The sequence below is a fragment of the Dendrobates tinctorius genome, unplaced genomic scaffold (assembly GCF_039654945.1).
Source record: "Dendrobates tinctorius isolate UK_male_01 unplaced genomic scaffold, ASM3965494v1 ptg000060l, whole genome shotgun sequence".
Classification (NCBI taxonomy): domain Eukaryota; kingdom Metazoa; phylum Chordata; class Amphibia; order Anura; family Dendrobatidae; genus Dendrobates; species Dendrobates tinctorius.
The window spans coordinates 15,815,713-15,838,264 of NW_027361728.1; the positions used below are offsets into that span (position 1 = coordinate 15,815,713).

General features: G+C 49.1%; 1 protein-coding gene across 2 annotated transcripts in view; it reads left to right on the plus strand.

Annotated features, from left to right (window-relative positions):
* Positions 1-22,552, plus strand: part of LOC141092521 (T-kininogen 1-like) — a 97,256-nt gene that overhangs the window by 42,901 nt on the left and 31,803 nt on the right. For both annotated transcript variants that reach the window (XM_073578742.1, XM_073578741.1), the window contains exon 8: positions 5,176-5,324. In XM_073578742.1, coding sequence (XP_073434843.1) covers positions 5,176-5,324 — 149 coding nt within the window. The remainder of the gene's footprint in view (positions 1-5,175; positions 5,325-22,552) is intronic.

A 22,552-nucleotide genomic window follows, 5' to 3' on the forward strand; every position in this document is an offset into this window, starting at 1 on the left:
TTCGCCGCAGAAAGAAATGAGAGACAACCATTGTAAAAGTAATTTAACTTTTATTTGAAATTTTTTTTTTTTTTTGTAAAATGTTTTTAAAGTTAGTTAAAAAAACTTTTTGAATAAATGTTTGAAAACAAACAAATGGGCATTTTTATTAAAAAAAAACATTACAACTCGGTGTAGTGTGGGGTGGAAATACTGCTGGAGGGGCTGCGGGACACTTCGACACTGGGAGTGTGGAGAGAGGACTGGGATCGTGGTGGGGATGGAACAGTTAGAGGTGAAGGTGTGGAAAAAGCTACAGAATGGGTGGACATGTGGGAGGCAGAAGAGGTGGTGGGCGGTGGAGTGGAGGGTTGGGCAGGGACTGTAGGAGCAGATGATGTTGATGGCAAGTTGTATGGGGAAGGAGTTTGGTACGGGGAAGGAGTTTGGTACGGGGCAGGTTGCTGGAAGTGGGGAGATGTCTGGTACTGGGGAGGTTGCTGGTACTGGGGAGGTTGCTGGTACTGGGGAGGTTGCTGGTACTGGGGAGGTGGCTGGTGCCGGGGAGGTGGATGGTATGTAATAGGAGGGGGAGGATGGAAAGTAGCTGGAGGGGGTGCAGGTGGAGGAACTACTGTGGTGGGAGGAGGAGGTTGGGAGGTAACTTGCTGGAGAGCACCGTGGCATGAATGCATTACATGCATCTGCTGGGTAGGAGAGAGCGTTTCCATGCGCTCCACAACAGACCTGAAAAAGGTGTGGTTTGGCGAAGATCTTGCTTCTGAATGCATGGTTTGCAGAAGTGTCTTCACCTCCAGAATGCTGGAGTTGATCTGCTGAAAGCCTGCGGAGATTTGCTCTGACAAGACTTTTAGACAGTTCTGAAAAGATGCATTCAGATGCAAGAACTCTGGCGCATAAGTCTTTTCCTGACCCCTCTGCCGCTGCCGCCCAGTACCCGCAGGTGTACTAGAGGTGGCAGGGGCAGAAGGGTGGGGTAAAGGGAAAGCGATCTCCTCACCAGCAGCTTCATGTAATGTAGGCGGCCACGATGCTCCTGTGCTGGTGGATGGGACAGATGGGTCGAATGTGTGGGAAGGCTGGGAAGGTGCAGATGTACCGGGGCGGTCGAAGTGTCCCTCGGTGCCGGTCTCCTCAGGGATCGCCTCAGAAGGGTCCAACCGTGCAGGCTCCCGAGTGCTGCTCACCGTGCTGTGGAATAAAGAGAAAAAAAAACAATTAAAATAGTGACATGGTATGGCCCTGGCTGAAAAAAAAAAGTTATATCTAAACATTTTTTTGTCACATGTGGTGTGTAATATTTACCTTCTGGTGACCATTGTATCCCGGAGGAACGACAGGGCTCGTGCGTACTTGTACTTGCTCCTGCGTCCTCCAGATCCACTCGGGGCCCGCATCTCTTTATTGAACTCCTTCTTGAAACGATCCCTCACAGACCGCCACCGCTTCACAATTCTGTCCCCTGAAACGAGAAAGGACAAAGTGGTTAGTATACAACATCAGTGTTTCCCAAACTCCAGTCCTCATGGTCCACAGGGGTCATGTTTTCAGGATTTCCAAAGTAAATAGAAATCCTGAACACATGATCCGTGGGGACCACGAGGACTGGAGTTCGGGAAACACTGGTTTAAATCAAGCAACCGGTACTGTATATACTTACTCTCTTTAATCTGGGCCCGAGCATCGTGGTCCTCCCAGCGGTCCACAAGGAGCGAACAGATTTCCTCCCAGAGTCGTCGGGTAACAATAAGGTCAGCATGGCGGCGGTCAGCCATATTCCAGAGCGGCTCCCTTTCTCTGACGAGATCGATGAGGTGGTCCACATCGATTCCTCCATCCTCACCGTCAGAGTCGGGAGCACGCTGTGAAGGCTGTTAAAGAAAAAGACAAAAATAACATAATTAGCCTCCACAAAAGAAATGAAATAAAAAGTGCAAAAAAACGAAGCAAAAATATTTATACTTACACGCTGGTGACCGCCGCGTTGCTGTCGCCGACGACCCTGGGAGGCACTGCGAGGACCTCTTGGCCGAGCACCAGATTGGGAAGACTAGAGAAGAAAACAAAAAATGTTATGTCTTTGGATGTAGGCATTTGTTTGCTGTGTGTGGTCTGCAGAACATTGTTTTCTATGTGTTGTGTGTAGTGTGATGTTGTGTTTCTGTGTTTGATGCAAAAATCTTACCAATTGTGAGCCCACTCCAAGTGTCTGTCCACCCCTTCCTTCTTCTTCTGGGAGCTCCTCTTCATCTTGTGATTCCTGTTTTGAAATAAAAGGCAATGAATAGACATATATTACAGAGATGATGGATTTTGGAAATAAAAACTTACCGTCAAACGCTGACGATGCGAGGGAGGGCTCCCAGAAGAAGATGTGCTGTCTTCCTGCTGGCCAGACTCCATGGCTGTGGGTGGTGTTGCTGCTGCCAGTGCTGCCATTGCTGCTGCTGCTGCTGCATCTCTTGGGTGGCTGTTGAATAAAGAGAAACAAAGGGGAAATGAATATCTTGATATTCCATGGCCCTAGTTTGGAGGAATGGGGGATTTGATAATTACCGTCTCTCATCTGCTGCTGGACTCCCCTCCCGTTGTTCAGCATGCTGCTCCATTTGGGGTGGTGGTGGTGGTGCTGATGGTGCTGCTGCAGATGTCGCCTGCCTTCTCCTGCACCTGGTTCTTGTCTTGGGTGGCATGTTGGGTGTGGCTGAGGGTCCCACTGTCTTGCTTTTATATATGTGTCTTGTGGGCAGAGCTACTGAGCATGCTCAGACCAAAAAAACGGATCCGGCCACCGGATCCGGCTGTCGGCGGATCAGGCGCATTGCGGCGCTCATAGGCTTTCATTGTGTGAAAAAGCCGGACACGCCGGATCCGGCGTGTCCAGCTTTTTCGCCGGAGACAAAAAACGTTACAGTAGCCGTTTTTTCCAGACGCCGGATCGCGACACATTGCCGGATCCGGCGAAAACCGGATGAAACGCATGGCCATCCGGCTCGATCCGGCTCTAATGCAAGTCAATGGTGGGGAAACCGGATCCGGCATTGCATTTCGCCGGATCCGGTTTTTGTCAAAAGCGCCGGATCGCGCCTGACGGCGAAAACCTGATGTGTGAAAGAGGCCTTAGTGTAAAGAAGAGAGTACAGCGGTGATCTACACGTGCACTAAATTTCCTGGCTGGCACTTTGGCCGGGCGTTGATTTTGCTGTCAGATTTCCTTTAAAGGTGTGCTTAGTTTTTTAGTATAAATTATTTTTGTACATGAGGTGACATCAGAAAATAGCAGCATGTTCAATAAAGTAAGGTGTGCAACATTTACTATGTTGGCATCTTTTAATGTAGTAATAATTAGGTAATATTTTTTATTTCAAGTTTTTTTTTTTTTGTGAATTTTAGTGCCTGTCATATTTCAGATTAGCTATTAATTTTCCCCTAATGTTCAGCAAAACCTTGTTATAACTAAGAGACTTTGGCCCTGATTCATCAAGACCAGCAATCTTCACACCAGTATAATCATATCTAGGGATGGGCAGGAGGGGCATGTGACCCAGGCGCAGCCGACAAAAAGGGCACTATCGGGTCACCTAATGCAGCGATTTGAGGCGTTTCCCTGGCTGCGGTGTCTCGCCCGGAGCGGGGTACTCAGGTCGCCGGGCAGCATTAGATTCAGGAGGTCACGGAGGTGGCTGTCGTTCCTGGTGCCTGTGCTCCAGGGGCAGTGAAATGGGGGTTGAAAAATAAAGTAAAAATAATAGAAATTTGAAAAAAGAGTATGTGACGCCAGTTGGAGTGTTCGACTGTAGGATAGCCGGCACTGCAGATGATCCCTGGGGGCTAGATGGTGATTGCAGTGCAGATATTTAACCCCCTCCAACTAGGGCTGACTGACCCCCAGAGATTGTGATGGAAGTGGATGGTTCAGAGTAATAAGGCAGGAGACAAGGAAAGTCACTTTATCATTTACTGAAGTTCAGATGCAGTTCAGAGGAGGAATTACAACCCTCACCAGGTTTACAGTCTGCTCTGCACGATGGGACTTATCCTTCTCTCTGCTAAAACTCAGTGTAAACTTCCTGCTGTACTAATCCCTTCAGGGACCAAGGCTCCTGGAGTCTGAAACTTCCAGTATAGCCACTTACTCACTGTGTTTCTCCCCCCGGCAACTTGCAGCTTGGATCCTGTGTGAAGCACAAGTTTCTTCTGATCCTCGGTTGCTGTAGTCTTCCTGGGAGAAGACACTCTGCTGTTGGTTGTATGAACCTCACAGTTTCTCAGCTTGCCATCCAGCTCTAAAAGCATAGATGTCCTAGGGGCTGAAGCCCTGATTCTCCTCAGCCTTGTTTCTGGGGAGAGCGCATGTCACTGCTCCCTGAATAATCTCCATCTTGTCACACCGTCTTCTTCACAGAACAACAACTCGACTCCTCCCCCTCCCAGTTAGACACAGGGTGCCACATTGGCATTTTGTCTCAAAGACTGGGAGTCGACCCGTACTCTGAGACGTTAGTAGAATTGAATCCGAGTAAGTGTGACGTTAGCACAGTGATCAGGTCATGTGATCAGGCTGCTGATGTTATTTGCGGTCACGCACACAAGATTGGTGGTAAGTTCACCAGTGGAGCTGAAGACACTGAAGATTTAGAGAAACAAGGGGTGGGGAAGATTTAGTGAAATGGAAGGGTGGGGAAGATATACTGAAATGGGAGAGACTGGGAAGATTTAGTGAAATGGGGTTGGTAAAATTTAGTGAAACGGGGTGGGGAAAATTTAGTGTAACAGGGGATGTGACAAAACAGTTTGGGGAGAGGGAGAAATTTGAGGACACAGAATTAGTAGCAAGGGAGAGATGGGGTATGTATGAGGAAACAGTATGAGGGGGATGGGTGCAGACACAGTATGGTGAATGGGGGGATGAGTGTGGACACATAGTGAGGAATGAGGGAGAATGTAAGAGAATCCTCATCCCTCCTCAGCTCTGCCCACTTTGTCAGAGATATGTGAAAATGGAGTGAGAACACTAAAAGTTGCTAATTTTTAGTGCCGCTTCAATTTGTGCCAAAACTTTGTTACTTTTCCAAAATTCTGGTGTTTAATGATTTGGTGAATCTGGCAATATATTTATGAGCATGCTGAACAATGAATTAATTGTTTTACTATCCATTATTTTTTTCTTTTTAGGATTTTGTCTTACCTGTCCTGAGCAAGTGGAGAAAAATGATACTGAGCTGTTGAATTTGCTACAACAATTCATTGAGGAATATAATTCAAAGAGTAACCACGCAAACCTTTATAAATTTCAGGAGGTTCAGAAAGCCTCAAGAAAAGTGGTAAAGTATTTCTGTATAATTGGTAAAAAAAAACATTGCCCAGTACAAATAAGTCTAGGTTCACACCATCATCACAGTCAGCAATTGGTATTTATGCTGGGAAATTATCCAAATATATATGTCTAATATGCCTACAAATACATTAGTCTGGTGTATGTGAAAAGGCTTTCCAAGAAAACCCTTTTTGCACCCCTCCAAACCCCATTTCACACTCCATCGACAGGGCAACTGAGATCATTTTCCAGAGGTTTCCTAGGTGTTTACAACTGTGAAACAAAAGAATGCAAATATAGTAGTCAGTATTATATTTTCAAAACTTTTTCGTTGGTCCCACCAACTATAACGAAGGAGGGTAGGTTCACACAAATGTATAAAAAAATCATTCAGTGCTTCATCCAGAAAAATTAGACAATTTTTTTTCTCACTTGTCATCCATGTACTGTCTGTGTGCAATTCGTTTTTTTACAGCAGCAGCTATTGATCACTTACAAGACCATTTACAGTTTCTTATGTTACACAATTGCAATGTGCTCTTTATGGTATCTGATTTTTTTTTTTGGCGAACCACAAATGAAGTTATGTGCAATAAAGAGAAATGACACAGGGAAAAAGTATTGAAGATGTTTTCTAAAATGTATTTAATAGTTTGTACAAAAGCCTTCGCTGGTGATGACAGCTTCAAGACGCCTCCTGTATGGAGAGACTAGTTGCATGCATTGCTCAGATGTGATTTTGTCCCATTTTTCACACACAAACACTCTTCAAATCATGAAGGTTCTGTGGGCTCCTTCTATGAACTCTGAGCTTTAGTTTCTTACATAAATTTTCTATTGGATTCAGGTCAAGTGATTGGCTGGGACATTCTAGCAGCTTTATTCTCTTTCTCTGAAACCAATTGAGAATTTATTTGGCTGTGTGTTTGGGATCAATTTCATATTTCATGTTTGCATGCTATAGTGCTACAGACTGCTGCTTTATCTGTTGGTTTGTTTGGGATCATTGTCTTGCAGAAATGTCTTCCCTTGTTTTATCTTCATCATCCTGGTAGATGTCCCAGTACATTTATCCATTCATCCTTCCTTCAACTACTGTATATGAAGTTTTACAGTGACGTATGCAGAAAAACAGCTCCACACCATGATGTTCCAATTTCTAAAATTCACTGTTGGTATGGTATCTTTTTGGGGGGTGATATGCAGTGCCTTTTGGCCTCCAAACATGGTGTGTATTATGGCATCCAAGGAGTTCAATTTAATTTTGGTCTCATTTGGCAGACAGTATTCTCCCAGTATTTTGCAGGCTTGTCTAAATGTTGTTGAGCGAACTTTAAACATACTTTTTGTTCAGCAATGGAGTCTTGCGTTGTGAGTGTGCATACAGGCCATGGAAGTTGAGTGCATCATTTAAAGTTTTCTTTGAAACCACTGTACCTCCTGATTCCAGGTCTTTCTGTAAGCCCTCCACAGGTGGTGCTTTGCTCTTCGACAAATAATATATTAATTCCTTTCAAGCCTCTGTCTGAAATCTTGCAGGGGGGACCTAGTCGTATGCTATTAGCCACACTCCATGCAAAATATAAAATGATAAGCCAGCACCGTGTCCCCCATTAACTATAATATCTGTTGTCCAACAAATACTATTACCATATATACTCGAGTATAAGCCAAGGCTCCTAATTTTGCGACAGAAAACTTGGTAAGCTTATTGACTCGAGTATAAGCCGGGTATGCATTGTCTCCTCATCCCTGTCCTGCTATGTGTGGCTCCCCCTCATCCCGTCCTGCTCTGTGTGGCTCCCCCTGTTGTATACATGGCTCCCCCCGGTCCCCTCGCTGTATGCATGGCTTCCCCGGTCTCCCGACCCATCTTGAATGCATGTCTGGGCTCCCCCATCCCATCCTTGTATGCATGGCTCCGCTCCGCTCCCCCCCATCCTCCTCACCCTCCTCGCGTCATCACTGCATGTCCCTGCATCTCCGTTGTCCCGGCGCGGCAGCTCTTCCTGTGCTCAGCGGTCATGTGGTACTGCTCATTAAGGTAATGAATATGCGCTTCACGCCTATGGGAGTGGAGACGCGTGCATATTCATTACCTTAATGAGCGGTACCACATGACCGCTCAACACAGGAAGAGCTGCCGCACCGGGACAACGTGGTTTTTGATGCAATTGGATATGGAGTTACAGTATGTGTAGTTAAGAGGTGAAGAGTTCGCCGCTACATATTACGCAAAATGAGTCTGGATTTTTTTTATATGAATATCCCGCCGGTGTTCACTTAGTTCTCCATTACCGAGCAGCAGTTTATCATCTCTGCACAGTGGACCCCAGGCTGCGATCGCACCTTATTCCATCTTTATTATTTGGTGCGTTCCGCAAGCCCGTAACATCATGCACATGTTGCCTATTCTTTCGTTGCAGATTTGCAGCAGACTCAAATCTTCAGCAGGTGAATTCTTGTAGGTTTTCACCCTTAACAATAAATGGGGAAAATATTCCAAAAAATGCAAATCAAAAAAATTTTATGCAGCGTTTTTTCCTGGAAATACATCAGGATTTTCAGAAGAGTTTTCTGCTGCAATTCCTGAACACGTGCAAAATTCCTTAATCCCTCTGATGTGTCCTCCCCCTTACAATTCATTTTAAATATCTGCATACTGTCCCCCCCCCCACCCAATTCAGATTCAGAGTGACAGGTCACATTGCCCTCATTATAACCAGTCCTGCAAGGGTCCTTCTCCGCATCTGGGCTCCGGTGGCTTTTATGGACTCGATGATTACACATATTTGCATTTTTTTATTATCTTTAATTTTAATGAGGGAAAAGGGAGGTGATTCAAACTTTTATGTTTTATTTATTTATTTTCATACTTTTTAAAACTTTTTAAACTTTTCACTGTACTTATTAGTCCCCTTGGGGGAATTGAACCTGCAATCATCTGATTGCTTGTACTATACAAATAAATACCACAATATTGCTGCATATTGTAAAAAATCATGGTCTGCTTTGAAAATCAGCCAAACGCTGCAGTCACACACAACGTAAAAAAATACGGTCCATTTTACACGGACAAGGATCTCAAAAGTGTTCCCTGAACAGTGATCCTTATGTCATCCGTGTGCAATGCGAGGATGCGATTTTCTCACATGTAAGCATCCATGTGACATCTGTATGGCATCCGTTTGGCATCCGTATGTTGAGATTTTCTCGCCGGCTTGCAAAATGGACATATAATGGATCCATGGGATCAAATATTCATGTCAGTAATGTGTGTGTGTGTTTTTTTTACCCTTTCACACTAGTGGATTAATAATGGATAGTTGTCTTATTGACACCTCTCCATTATTAACCAGGCTTTATGTCACCTTACAATAGCAACGTTACATTAACCCCTTATTACCCCAAATGCCACCACTACACGGCAGTGGGATGAGAGAGGCTAAGTGCCGAAATAGGCACATCTTACAGATGTGTCTTTTCTGGGATGCCTGGGGGCAGATTTTTTTTTAGCCGGGGGGGACCCAATAACCATGGTCCCTTTCTAGGCTATTAATATCTGCCCTCAGTCACTGGCTTTCCCTCTCTGGTGGAGAAAATTGCGCTGGAGCTCACGTCAGTTTTTTCCGTGAATTAATCCTTTAATACCTACAGCTCCAAAATTTTACACACACACACACACACACACACACACACTACTAACATTATTACTGAGGGACATACGTATATAAATCTAATGGATATGCAATGGTTTAATGTTTGCAAATCATGTCTCATATCCTGTCGGGTTCTGTTATGATTTTACAGATGCCGACAATTGAATTATCACCTATCCTACAATCTATATCTCTATGAAATATAAATAAATAAATAAATATATATATATATATATATATATGCATGTGTCAATGACATATACATATCTATATATATATTCATTCCAAAAAAAGGCAGCACTCCATATAATTGTGGCTGAAAATAGGATTTTCTGCCAGGGGCCGTGCACCCGAAGCTAAGTACTGTGCTGTTTCCTTTTTTATATATATATACTATGTGTATACATGTATTCCATCTATTCCATTTTAACCTAAAGGATACCGGTGCGTATTTCTCGCAAGTCACACACATGATTATTGTGTAATCCATTTTTTTCTCGCACCTATAGACTTGCATTGGCGAGTCTCGGGCGTAATACAGTGGAAATCGCAGTATGCTGCGATTTACCGACACGTATAATACGGGCGAGAAAAAAACGGATGATGGGAGCTGCCCCATAGATTAACATTGGTCCGAGGGTTATGCGATTTTTTTATCGCATAGCACTCGTACGTATTTCTCTTTAGTGTGACTCCAGCCATAGGCATAGGCTCCGTGAGGTCTTCAACAGACCCTCGGCTGTTATAGCAACCCTGTGGCAAAGCAGGTACACAGGATGCAGTGACGAGTCGTGAGACTGAGTATACTTTTGAAAATAACTTTTATAAATGAATGCCACTAGGGCTTTACTAAGCAACCAGAAAAAATAACAATAAATGTCCACGCAGGGACTCAAAACAACCAAACACTATTAAAGGGAGTACGACTACCCCGGCAGAGGCCGGCTACTATAAGGCCGCGGTATGGCCGACTACGGGTCCTTAGTGTCTATATTGCCACTTATCCATTCTGTCGTCCCTCGGCGTCTCTGAAGAAGATACTTTGGTGTTGTAGTTGCTGGGCCCAGTTGTTGAGGATCTGGCGTTGTGTTCGGGTGCTCCGGCACCCAGGGGAGTAGGGGCACAACAGGCCCTGAAGGGGTCCTTTGAGGTGGCGACCCCCTATGAAGAACAGCGGGGTCACGCTTCGTCACGGGTTTTAAGGAGACTCCAGTCCCCCCAAACAGGGTTGTGTCGCAGTTTCCAGGGATGGCGGTTTACAGGCCATGTGCACGGCCTGGGGCTATGCACTAAGTCTCTCTGCTAGCGAGGAGCAGGCCACAACTGCCGACGGCAGAGGGGGAATGGCAGCTGTGGGCGGTGATGAACAGGCCGCAGCTGCGGGCTGCACCTGGGTGGCAGCGTCCACGGGAGGCTGCAGTAGGCCGCAACTGCGGGCTGAAGTCGAGCAGTGGTCACCGTGAGAGGCAGCGGACAGCGCGTGACAGGCTGGAGTACAGTGGCAACGGCCGCAGATGTCCGTGGGTAGGCCACGACTCCGGACTGGAGTGAGGCGGTAGTCTCTGGTCGGTAATCCCGGCATCTCCTAATGACAGGCCACTGTAAATGTGCCCTAAGCTGCTGGCTTCCTCTCCCTTCAGTGTCCATTGCTCCGGCTTTCTCAAACTCACACAGTCTCCTGCTCTGTCTCTGCCGTGCTGCCAACTGACTCCCCTGCACGTTTCCTGTCCCTTTTATACTCGCCCCTGCCCTTGCTGTTCTGTCACTCTCAGCCGTCCACCTCCCTCTTTCGCTCCCCGGGTACAGTTCTCTTAGGAACCTAGATGGCAGTCCCCTTGGTTATGGCCCGGACACTCTGCGGGGGCCCTCCTCCCCACACTCCCCCACCTTGTATGCTCGCCAGTCCTCGGGCGAGGGCTTTAGTATGTTGGGGTTGGTCTGTGGAGATGTCAGCTTTTGTTGCCATATGAACTGGTCCTGTTCGTATCGTACAGGGGGTTTGCCAGCTGTTGACCACTCGGAGTGGTCGACTAGGGTGGAGTCTTCCGGGGTGGTGGACGGTGGTGGGCTAGCTGGTTCGGGCAGGTTAATTGGAACAGTTGAATAGTCATTGAGTGGAAAGCCCATGGATTTCGGGGAAAAGTCTTCTTCATCGTGCGGGTCCCAGGCCACTGGCAACGGTTCAGAGACCTGGGGGGTAGGCTCAGGTTGTACCGGGTCGGTGGAAGTACATGGATGTAACATATTACGGTGCACAATGGGAGTAGGCAGTGTTCTGTCTTTCTCGGGTTGTATTTCGTATACAGGCCCTTCAGGGTTTATGCGGTGTAGAACTCAGTAGGGGCTTCCTTCCCAGCGTGGCTCTAATGTTCTGGGGGCGTTAGTCTAGTACGAGTACTCGGTCTCCGATTTTGAGGTTGGGCAGTGGAGGTAGGTTCTTTCCTGGGTGTTCTAAGTCTTGGAGCTTGGTATGAACAATTCGGTGGAGAGTTTGCAGCCGGTGTCGATGATTTCGTACTCAGGACGATACTCCGGTCCAGGGCTGGGGCTCCTCTGGGTCCAACTCTATCTCCGTGATCCCTTTGCCGTCTAGTCCGAATAGTAGGGAGTAAGGAGTATAGCTGGTAATCCGGTGCACCCGGTTTTTGTAGACCCATACTAGTTCAGAGACATATTCGGGCGAGCGGGCCTTCATATCACTCTCCAAAGTATGCAACATTTGAATTAGTGTACAATTAAATCGTTCGCAGGCCCCGTTTCCCAGCGGGTGGTATGGCGTGGTTCGGGATTTGTAAAGACGGTGTAGTTCCTCCATGACTTTTCCCAAAAAGCATGCTCCTTGGTCGGAATGTATACGTTGATGGCAGCCGTACACTTGTATAAAGTTTCTACAAATTGCGGCGAACTTAGTGAAATGGTCTGCCATGACGAGACAGTGTTCATATCCCTGGAAGGGACCAATGGTCAAGTAGTCCACCGTCAAAAGCTCGAGGGGCGCTGAGGTCACTATTGTCTGCACCGGGGCTCGCTGTGTTGGCGGTTTGGCTAACTCGCATAGGCGGCAGGCCCGGCAAGTCTCTTCCACAACAGCATGTAAGCGTGGATGGTAAATTATCTGCTGCAACCATTGGGAGGTCTTTTGAGTTCCGAAGTGAACCCCTTTTTCGTGGTCTTCCCGAGCCAATTCATTGAGTTGAGCTCCCGGCGTAACTACCTGCCAATTCGTCATAGATGTAGTCCGTGATGTCATTTTACGGTACAATAGTCCTTTTCTGAAAGCCAGTCTCACCCATTGTCGTAACATCAGCAACATGTCCTGAGTCAAAGTCTGTCTTTGGGAATCAGTGGGCAGTTTGCCAGCAGCTACCCACTTTCGGAGAAGTCCAATTTCTTCGTCTTCCTGCTGCTGTTGAATCCATTTGTCACGGGATTGTTCCAGCATGCCCCTTAGAGTTCCCAAGGGGGATACGTTCTGGGTGGTAGCCGTGAACACGGCGGTGGTGAGGGCCAACGGTATCTCTTCCTCTTCCAATTTGTCATCTCGATTCTTTCCTGGAGTTTTATGTCGGATCCTTGAGAGGGCGTCAGCGTGTACATTTTCGGCCCCTCTTTTGTAGATGATTTTGTAGTTGAATTTAGCCATCCGGGCCACCCATCTTTGTTCCACAGCTCCCAGTTTGGCGTTCTCCAAATGGGCCAGCGGATTATTGTCGGTCCGCACCACCACCTCGGAGCCCGCCAGGTACTCTGCGAACCGCTCCGTCATGGCCCACAACACTGCGAGGAGCTCGTGCTTAAAGGAGCTGTAGTTGTCAGGGTTGCGCTCGGAATCATCGAGTGATCGGCTTCCGTACTCAAACACTCTCTCGCGGCCATCGTGAACTTGTGACAACACAGCCCCTAGCCCGGACCAGCACGATGGGAGCCGCCCAGGGACTTTGGCTTTCTCGGATGACTCCCTTTCGTAGCATTTGAGCCAGTAGAGTTTTCACCTCTTGGTAGAGCTGTGGAGGGATCTGCCGATATTGTTCGCAGATGGGGGCCGCTCCTGCCGTGGGAATTTCATGAGTGATGGCGGTGGTGCATCCAAAATCTTCCTCGTGACTAGCAAATACCTCGTGATACTGTCCAAGCAGTGTTTTTATCTGGGAAAGTTGAGCTGAAGTCAGACCGGAGAGCTCGGCCCGCATTTGTTCCAGGATGTTTTGACTCCTCTCCTGGGTTGAGATCTCCGCAGCCTGTATAGTCCGGATAGTCACTGCCCACGGGTCCTCGAGTTGTACACTCAATTGGACCGCAGGGGCCAGCAGCACTTCTTCCAAAGGCCTGACTAGCTAGGCCAGTACAATCCGGGGCTTCAGGATGATGTCTTGGTCTTCAATGTTGACGCAGCGCACCAGGACAGTCCCCTTCTGCACTGTGGTCAAGGAGCGGGCCAACAGTATGCCAGGAGGCAAGTGTTCCGAGTAGCATGGCTCCACCTGCATTTCTACGCCCTCTAATGGTATCGAGGCTCATATTGGCAGAGCCATCACCGTCTGTCCAGGGGGCAGTACAAGCAGGGGAGCCATCAGCGCAATGACCTTACCCAGAGCTTCGCCCTCCTGGCAGTCCTGGTGCACTCGCGCTCCCCGCACCAACTGCTGAAATACCTGTCCTTGGGCCATGCGGGAACCCCACTGCTTCAGGGTCTCGTGCATTGTATCAATGAGGAGCAGATTGCCAAACTCCCGCAGTATGTTCATGCCTAGGGTGACTGGATGCTGCTTATTGGTTTCCCCTTGAGTCAGAACCACTCCTCTGCGACAGAGGGATTTTCCACACAGTGTCACCTGCACCCACACCACTCCGGCAACAGGGAACGGTAGTTGATTGGAGGCTACCAGTTTGATCATGGGCCCCCATTGGGGTCTCGCTGCCTCGGGGAAATTCTGCTGGAAATAAGTTGCATCACCGGACGGCCCGGCCCTTGACTTCTGCCCATACCACCGGACACTTTGCGACCAAATCTTCGGGACTTCCACCACCCCTGATTGTGCTTTCTGGCTCCGAGCGGCGTCTCCCCAGCCCGGAGCCCTTTAGTTTAATGGCCGCCGAGGTGGGTATTTCTCATGCTGCGGACACTCTTGGGCGAAGTGGCCCAGTTCCCCACACTCATAGCACCGGGTCTATGAGGCCCAGCCACCCCGGTTAGCACGGGGCCCCCAGGGGCCGGGATTGAAATTAGACTGTCCAGTCCCAGAATCAGTGCGTCCTTTCACTTCAGCCAGCTCGCCCTTGATGTTCTTCAACTACTGTTTAATCTCCTCTACCCATTTAGGCTCGACTGCATTCACGGAAGCCTCCACACTCCGGAACTTCCCCACGGGCCTGACTCCCCACCTCTACAAAATCCATACCTGGGTTTACTCTGACCTGCTCCCGTAATGCCTGCTTTATTAACGGATCCCGCAGACCAGTCACCAACAAGTCGTGTAGTGTAATGTCAATAGGTCGTACCCCTATGCCGTCCTTCCGTTCAATGGCTGTGTGCAACTCTTGGAGGACATTCATATATTGGGTGATGGTCTCCCCCTCCCCCTGCATACGACTGAACAACCGGGTCCTTAACTCCCCCACGTTGGTCGGGTCCCCATGAGTCTGTTCTAAAATCTGCAAAACTCTACCAAAGGTGTTGCGGAGTCCCGGGGGCCTCAACATTACTGAATGGAGCTGGGCAGAGCGAATGCGGGGGCTTTTCCGGATGCACCCGATGACTCCCGACCTGGAAGCTGAAGTAGCCCTCATGACATTAGACGGGGAGGCTCGGGGAGCCGGAAAACCTAGGCAGGTTGCTCAGCATAGCCCCCAACGAGATGCTGGAACGAGGGCCCCCGTTATCTGTTGAGTTCGCGGCCCTGCCCTGGTCTGGGGTGCTGTTGTCTGCGCTCGGGGACTGCATCCTGCCGACTACGCCAAATGTGGTAAAGCAGGTACACAGGATGCAGTGACGAGTCGCGAGACTGAGTATACTTTTGAAAATAACTTTTATAAATGAATGCCACTAGGGCTTTACTAAGCAACCAGAAAAAATAACAATAAATGTCCACGCAGGGACTCAAAACAGCCAAACACTTTTAAAGGGAGTATGACTACCCAGAGGCCGGCTACTATAAGGCCATGGTATGACCGACTACGGGTCCTTAGTGTCTATATTGCCACTTATCCATTCTGTTGTCCCTCGGCGTCTCTGAAGAAGATACTTTGGTGTCGTAGTTGATCGGCCCAGTTGTTGAGGATCTGGCGTTGTCTTCGGGTGCTCCCAGAGGAGTAGGGGCAAACAGGCCCTGAAGAGGTCCTTGGAGGTGGTGACCCCCTATGAAGAACAGCGGGGTCACGCTTAGTCATGGGTTTTAAGGAGACTCCAGTCCCCCCAAACGGTTGTGTCGCAGTTTCCAGGGATGGCGGTTTACAGGCCACGTGCACGGCTTGGGGCTATGCACTAAGTCTCTCTGCTAGCGAGGAGCAGGCCCCAACTGCCGACTGCAGAGGGGGAATGGTAGCTGTGGGTGGTGATGAACAGGCCGGGCAGCAGCGTACACGGGAGGCCGCGGTAGGCCACAACCTCGGGCTGAAGTCGAGCGGTAGTCACCGCGAGAGGCAGTGGACAGTGCGTGACAGGCTTGAGTACAGCGGCAACCGCCGCGGATGTCCGTGGGTACGCCGCGACTCCGGACTGGAGTGAAGCGGTGGTCTCTGGTCGGTAATCCTGGTGTCTCCTAATGACAGGCCACTGTAAATGTCCTCTAAGCTGCTGGCTTCCTCTCCCTTCAGTGTCCGTTGCTTCGGCTTTCTCAAACTCACACAGTCTCCTGCTCTGTCTCTGCCGTGCTGCCAACTGACTCCCCTGCGCGTTTCCTGTCCCTTTTATACTCGCCCCTCCCCTTGCTGTTCTGTCACTCTCAGCCGTCCACCTCCCTCTTTCGCTCTCAGGGTACAGTTCCCTTAGGAACCTAGATGGCGGTCCCCTTGGTTCCGGCCCGGACACTCTGCGGGGCCCCTTCTCCTTACAACCCATCGCCTCTCGATTGCGTCACTGGGGTGCCGAAGGGTGCATAAAATGTTGTGTATCCCTTCGGTCAAGCTTTTAATGCCGCTGTCAAAAGTTGACACCACTCAACCTGTGGCTATTAGAAGCAGGTCTTGGATGTGTATCATAGCAATTATCTGCCTGGTGTGGGGTGTGTTCACCTCATGAGCAATCTCCATACATCCGCTATTAATCTGCGCTGTACATGTATGGCAGATTTTATTAAGGTTAAGAGGCGCATGCCTTGTAATGAATCTGGTGCTTCTTTTAATGGCCGAGTATGACAGCCAAAAATCTAATCCAGTCAGTTACTGGCATACATTTCTGTCCTACTTTATGCCACTTTTGTGACACAAATTATGATAAACTTGTTAAGCGCACTTGGCTGCGCCAAGCTCTGCCCGCTTTACAAAAAGTTGGTAAAACTGTCCAAAAGCTGAAAACACCAAAAGTTGCAATGTTTTTCAACAACTTCAAGTTGTGGAACTATTTTGCAACATTTCAGGGAAATTTTACACCAGAGCTGTTGGATGTATCAGAGCCAGAGTTTTTATTAATTGTGACATACTATATGTTGGCATCTAGGATAGATTAAGAACATGTTCAGAAACTGCATTTTCCCACTCATTTTTTCTGTCAAAAAAGTGCAGCATTTCAATATCAGTAAAGTGAATGATAATTCAGAAATCTTATGCACATTATGCAATTTATTTTTTCCATGCAAGTTTGAACCATCAGAATATTTTTTTGAATCTGCAGCATGTTTATTCTTTCAGTGTATTTGCAACGGTTTTCACCCATTCAAATAATTGGGGGAAAAATCCTTTCCAAAATGCAAGCAAAAGCAAGTAAAAAAGTGTGTATTTTATGCTGCTTTTTCCTGCCAACACATTGTTTTTCCTGTAGAAAAATGTGATGCAAATACTCAACATGTGCACATACAGTAATACAAGCTGTGTGTCAAGTGACAAGATAATAAATAACATAATAAAAAACAGCAGAATAAGGCAGTTTACCAATACCAGGTCACAAAACTAATGCACAGTGGTGTATCTAGGTTTTCCAGCACCCAGGAAAAGAATTCTATTTGTCGCCCCTCCCACAATACTGTCTCCTCACAATATTCTCCTCAATAATCTCCTCACACGTTTCCACCTCCCTCCTCGCACAGTCACTTCTCACATCCCGCCTGCTAACCATACTATCTCCTCATTTTCATCCCCTCTCCATGCTGCCTCCTCACACATCCCTTGACTCCCCATACTGTGTCTGCACATATCCCATCACCCTCGCTCCTTATACTGTGTCTGCACAAATCCCACCAACTCGCTCCCCATACTGTGTACACACCAATCCCGCACTAGCCATACTGTGCACCCATCCCCCTCATACATTCCTTCCCTTTGCTCCTCATACTGTGTCCACACTCACACCCCCACTCATGATACTGTGTCCTCACTCATCCACTACTCATCATGTTATGTCTGCACTTATTCCCCATGCTGCTTCCTCAAACATTCCCCCATCTACCCCACTTGCTCCACATGCTGGGTCTTCAAATTTATCCCACTCCCCATATTGTGTCTGCACCTGCCCTTCCTTGCTCCCTAAACTTGTGTCCTCAAATTTCCCCCTCCCGGTTACACTAAATCTCCCCACACTAAATCTCTCCCAAACATTAAATGCCTCCACCCCCACATTAAACCACCCCCATTACACTAAGGTGAATGACGTCAGCAGCATGTTCACATGACTTGATCATGCTGCTGAGGTTGCTCTGACCTGGTGGTGAGAGCTTCATTTGTACTCGCGTTTGAAATACGTGAGTAAGGTTGTTCACGGGGAGCCGGCGTACTACACCTTCTGTGAGCTGACTGTCATTTTGACAGCTGGCTCAGAGAACAGCAGACTACCTGGTGTGGCACATAATGTAGCTGGCAGGGAGACACTTCAGAGTGCCACATTAGGTGGCACGATAGTGCCCCCCCGCCTAGATACGCCTGGAAGCAACACAGGTGCAAAAAACTGATGAAGCAACCACTCACAAACCTACCATTTCATGGAATGCATGTGTTACGATTCCTGGAGTGGACCCACTGGATCGCAGTTGTGGCGCCCCTGAGGTTCAGTCACCACAGAGGTACTGCACCTCCTCCTGAGGTGTGGTACCCCACCATTCAGGTAGGGTGGAGACACCTGACCACACTCCAACACCTGCATCCCACACAACATAGTAGTGTAGCAAAGCACCTTTGGTGGCTCCCTGCTTGGAACACGAAGAGTGCTGGGAGGTGGGTGGAGCTTAGTTGCACAAGAGAGCGGGAGATTATTAGGACGAGGTCAGTCTGTGAGAGAAGATCCCCTGAGTGGGATGGATTGAGGGAGGTGCTGCAGCGGACCTCGGTGGCCTGGGTCTGCTGGCACGCGAAAGAGATATTTAGAAAGCCTTGTTCTCCAAAGGAGGGATAGTTTTGTGTGGAATGTGGGGAGAAGAGGAGGGCTAGGGATTGGGGTTAGAGCAGGGCTCTTCCTCAGGTTCTGGGCGCATGGCCGGGTCCGGTCCCCGAGGTTGTGTGGATACTAATGGTCCTGCGGCGGACACCGGAGGAATAGAAGTTGTCACCACTTTATTCCCACACAAGACTTGGTTGGAACAACAGCAACGAGAGTGAGCCGGGACTTAGTAGCAAGGAGTCCCCGAAGCAGACTACAGCTGTCTGCCATACAAGTAGAGTTCTAAGAACATCTGAAAGGAGGAACTCCAGTGTAACTCAGTGCTGTGAGTACTTCAGATGGGCGCTGGAAGGGAGACGTTCAGAAAGGGCACATACGTTGGCGGAGTGTTGGAACGGAGTACTTCATCTTGCCTGGAGGTTGACTGAGCTCCTGACCTGGAGGACACAGCATGGATGCGGGCACCTGTATGCACAACACTGTGAGTAAAGCTTTGGAACTACATGCCCTGGTGTCCTCCGCTTATTCCTGCACCGAACCACTCAGCGCTGCTACATCTCTGTGCTTAACACTGCACCATTATGCTCTCCTCACTAGCTCTCCATCTACACTGCCCTGGGACTACAGCCCTGCCTGTGGAGGGCTACACCATCATTGCTGCATCACACCATCTGTCCCAGAGGATCTGTCTGCAGCGTAGGCTTAACATCTTCATTGCTGAACACCACAGGTGGCGTCACGAATCATTCACTTATAAACTTTAATCATCATCATCCAGACACTCAACATTCCCCTTTTGCAATGGATGCCCAGGGCCACGTACCGGGTCACAGCTACCGTGACATCTCCCATTGAACTCCACGGGCCCGGTACCGAGTACCCTGCTGCCCTGGGAGGGCGAGCCATTTTTGGTGTCACGAACAGGATGACGAAGCCAGGTGCCACCGGGTTCTGTGTGCCGAAGATTTATTGGACTTAATTGCTGAGAATGTGCAAAATAACCAAAATTATAGACTGTAAAATGGACTCTCAAAATGGCCGCCGGCACGGTGAAGAAGGGCGTGACAACATGGGTGGTCCTAAGAAAAGAGCGCAAACTGTCCTGAGCCTCCCCTGCCTAAACTTCTATGCTACAGCAACAGGGCCCACCCCCAGAGGGGTTCGTATACTGACCTGGTATGGAGGAGTAGGAAGAAGACGCCGCACCCAGAAGGAGGAGCGAGGCCCTGTGGCAGGAAAGGAGCCCAGGAAGGAGAGAGAACACCAGGACGCCATATTGGAAGAAGCACGGAGGCCTGAAGAGCGCAAGGAGGTTGAGCTGAACTTCCCCGGCCCAATAGCTGAAGGCTGCGACCCTGCTTCCACAATGGACCGCCAGCAGCTGGAGGACGAAATTGCCCGGCTGACCCACTGCCTGCGGCTAAAACAAGAGGCTCTCTGGACCCTGAACCTGCAGCACACCCAGGCAGGGCCTACACCAATGGTACCTTCACCACCAGTACCCACTGTCGATGCACTGGTTCTCCCTCAGGCAGCATTTGTGGAACCTGCGACCGCTGCGATGCCATCAGCAGCGCCTGTTACCATCTCTCCACTGCAACCACCGCTGAGCGCTGCCTGCTAGGAGGAGTTACCGGAGGGCCCGGGAGCTGAACAGGAAGAAGCTGGACTCCTGTCTGGACCTAGCGCGGCTGCGCAGGTCCCACCGGAGGCCCTTGCGGACCCGGAGAAATCATCTGCTCCACCACCGTCTCCCGCCTCTGACCAGGCAGCTCCAGTCACCACCGCTCCCACCGGCTGCCGCCCGATGCCTGCACCGGAGCCGACACAACACCGCCAGGATGCTCCAGGTATGACCGCCGCCCCTGCAGTTGGGAAGGCCTCAGGGTGCTCGACTGCTGCAGCGTCCGGGCAGGTCGTGTTGGACTTGGTCTGAGACAGGGATTCTAGTCCCTGGGGGGAACACCTGAACCCCTAGCAGTAGTGCCCTTGTCCACAGTGGGTAGAGGCCAGGCCCAAGAGGTGGAGGAGGAAGAAGAGTCCTATTGCCAGCAGACAACTCCGCCAGCTGGCAGCCGAGCAGAGGGAACGGGAACAGCGGAGACTGGCAGTGCAGGGCCCTGACATGGACCGTAAAGAAAGGGTCCGTGCCGGTCACTATGGTCCCCGGGACTCAGCAGGATGGGGTCAGGTCCTTAATGTCAACCAGGAACGGGGGTTTGGCTTTATCTCTGACCCCCAGAGGATCTCTGACCTCCTCTTCAGCCGGAGGGATGTAGAGTCCCACCTCCGGAGGGGACACCCCGCTCGTGACTTGCAACCGGGAGAATGTCACCTTTACCCGGCATGAGGGGCTACGTGGCAGGTATGCCCTGAATGTGCGCCGCATACCGGAGGACTTCATCGCGGCCTACAAGAGGGAAAATGCCTATGTTCCCCCAGCAGGAATACCTCCTACAGTGGTAATTGTACCCGCCAAGGCTAAGCAAGCCACCTCAACTCCAGTACAACACCCACTGGTACATGTTACCACCCCTGCTGTACCTCAGGCAGCAGCTCCATCAGCTACCACCTCATCCTTTGTACAACAACCAACAGGAAGAGGAAAATCTGAAGTTCTCCCCTGGAAGCAGCTAAAGAAATCAGCTTCCACCAACCCAAGAGGAGACCCCCAATAAAGAACATGCCCAAACCTAAGTAACTGTTACCCGGGAGAGTATTGGCACCGTTGTGCCTTCTTGTTTATCATGTTTACCTGATGGTAGTATCTAGGTATTTGACTAGGAATGAATATTTTGCAGAATTCAGACTAAATGGTAGTACTTTAATAAAGATGTGAAATTTAAATAAAGATTTGAATGCAGGTGACGAACCAGGCATCAGCGGTTGTCACTCATAGTCTATCAGAGACAGTGAAAATGTGAAAGACAAAAAGAAGAAAAATGTGTTGATGATAACACTTGAACTGGTAGTGAGTAGTGTTGAGCATTCCGATACTGCAAATATCGGGTATCGGCCGATATTCGCTGTATCAGAATTCCGATACCGAGTACCGATATTTTTTCAATATCGGATATCGGAATCGGAAGTTCCCATAATGCAATGAGCCACTGTTGTGGCTCTGATTGGCTGCCGAAATGACGTCATCATGATGCGCGGTCTGTGCGCATCATGATGCACCGTCAGTTCGGGCCTTCCTGGGGGTCTGTCCTGACTGCCCGGGGGTCTGTACCGGCCTGCCGGGGGTCTGTGCCGACTGCCCGGGGGTCTGTGCGGACTGCCAGGGGTCTGTACCGGCCTGCCGGGGGGCTGTGCCGGCCTGCCGGTGGTCTGTGCTGACTGTCCGGGGTTCTGTGCCGACTGCCCGGGGGTCTGTGCCGACTGCCGGGGGTCTGTACCGGCCTGCCGGGGGGCTGTGCCGGCCTGCCGGTGGTCTGTGCCGACTGTCCGGGGGTCTGTGCAGGCTGCGGGGGTCTGTGCAGGCATCGTCCGATGGGACTACAAGTCCCATCGGGCAATGCCTGCTACCATGACGGTGATTGACACATTAGCCAATGATGGGACAGTAGTAGTCCCATCATCCGGCTAATGTGTTGAGTGTAAAAAAAACCCATACTACATACATACTACATGCTACATACATGCTACATACATACTACATATATACTACATGCATGCAACATGCATACTACATATATACTACATGCATGCAACATACATACATACTACATATATACCACATATATACTACATGCATGCAACATACATACAACATATATACTACATGCATGCAACATGCATACTACATATATACCACACATATACTACATGCATGCAACATACATATATACTACATGCAACATGCATACTACATATATACCACATGCATGCAACATGCATACTACATATATACCACATATATACTACATGCATACTACATATGTACCACATGCATACAACATACATATATACAACATATATATTACATGCAACATACATACTACATATATACTACATATATACTACATGCATGCAACATACATACTACATACA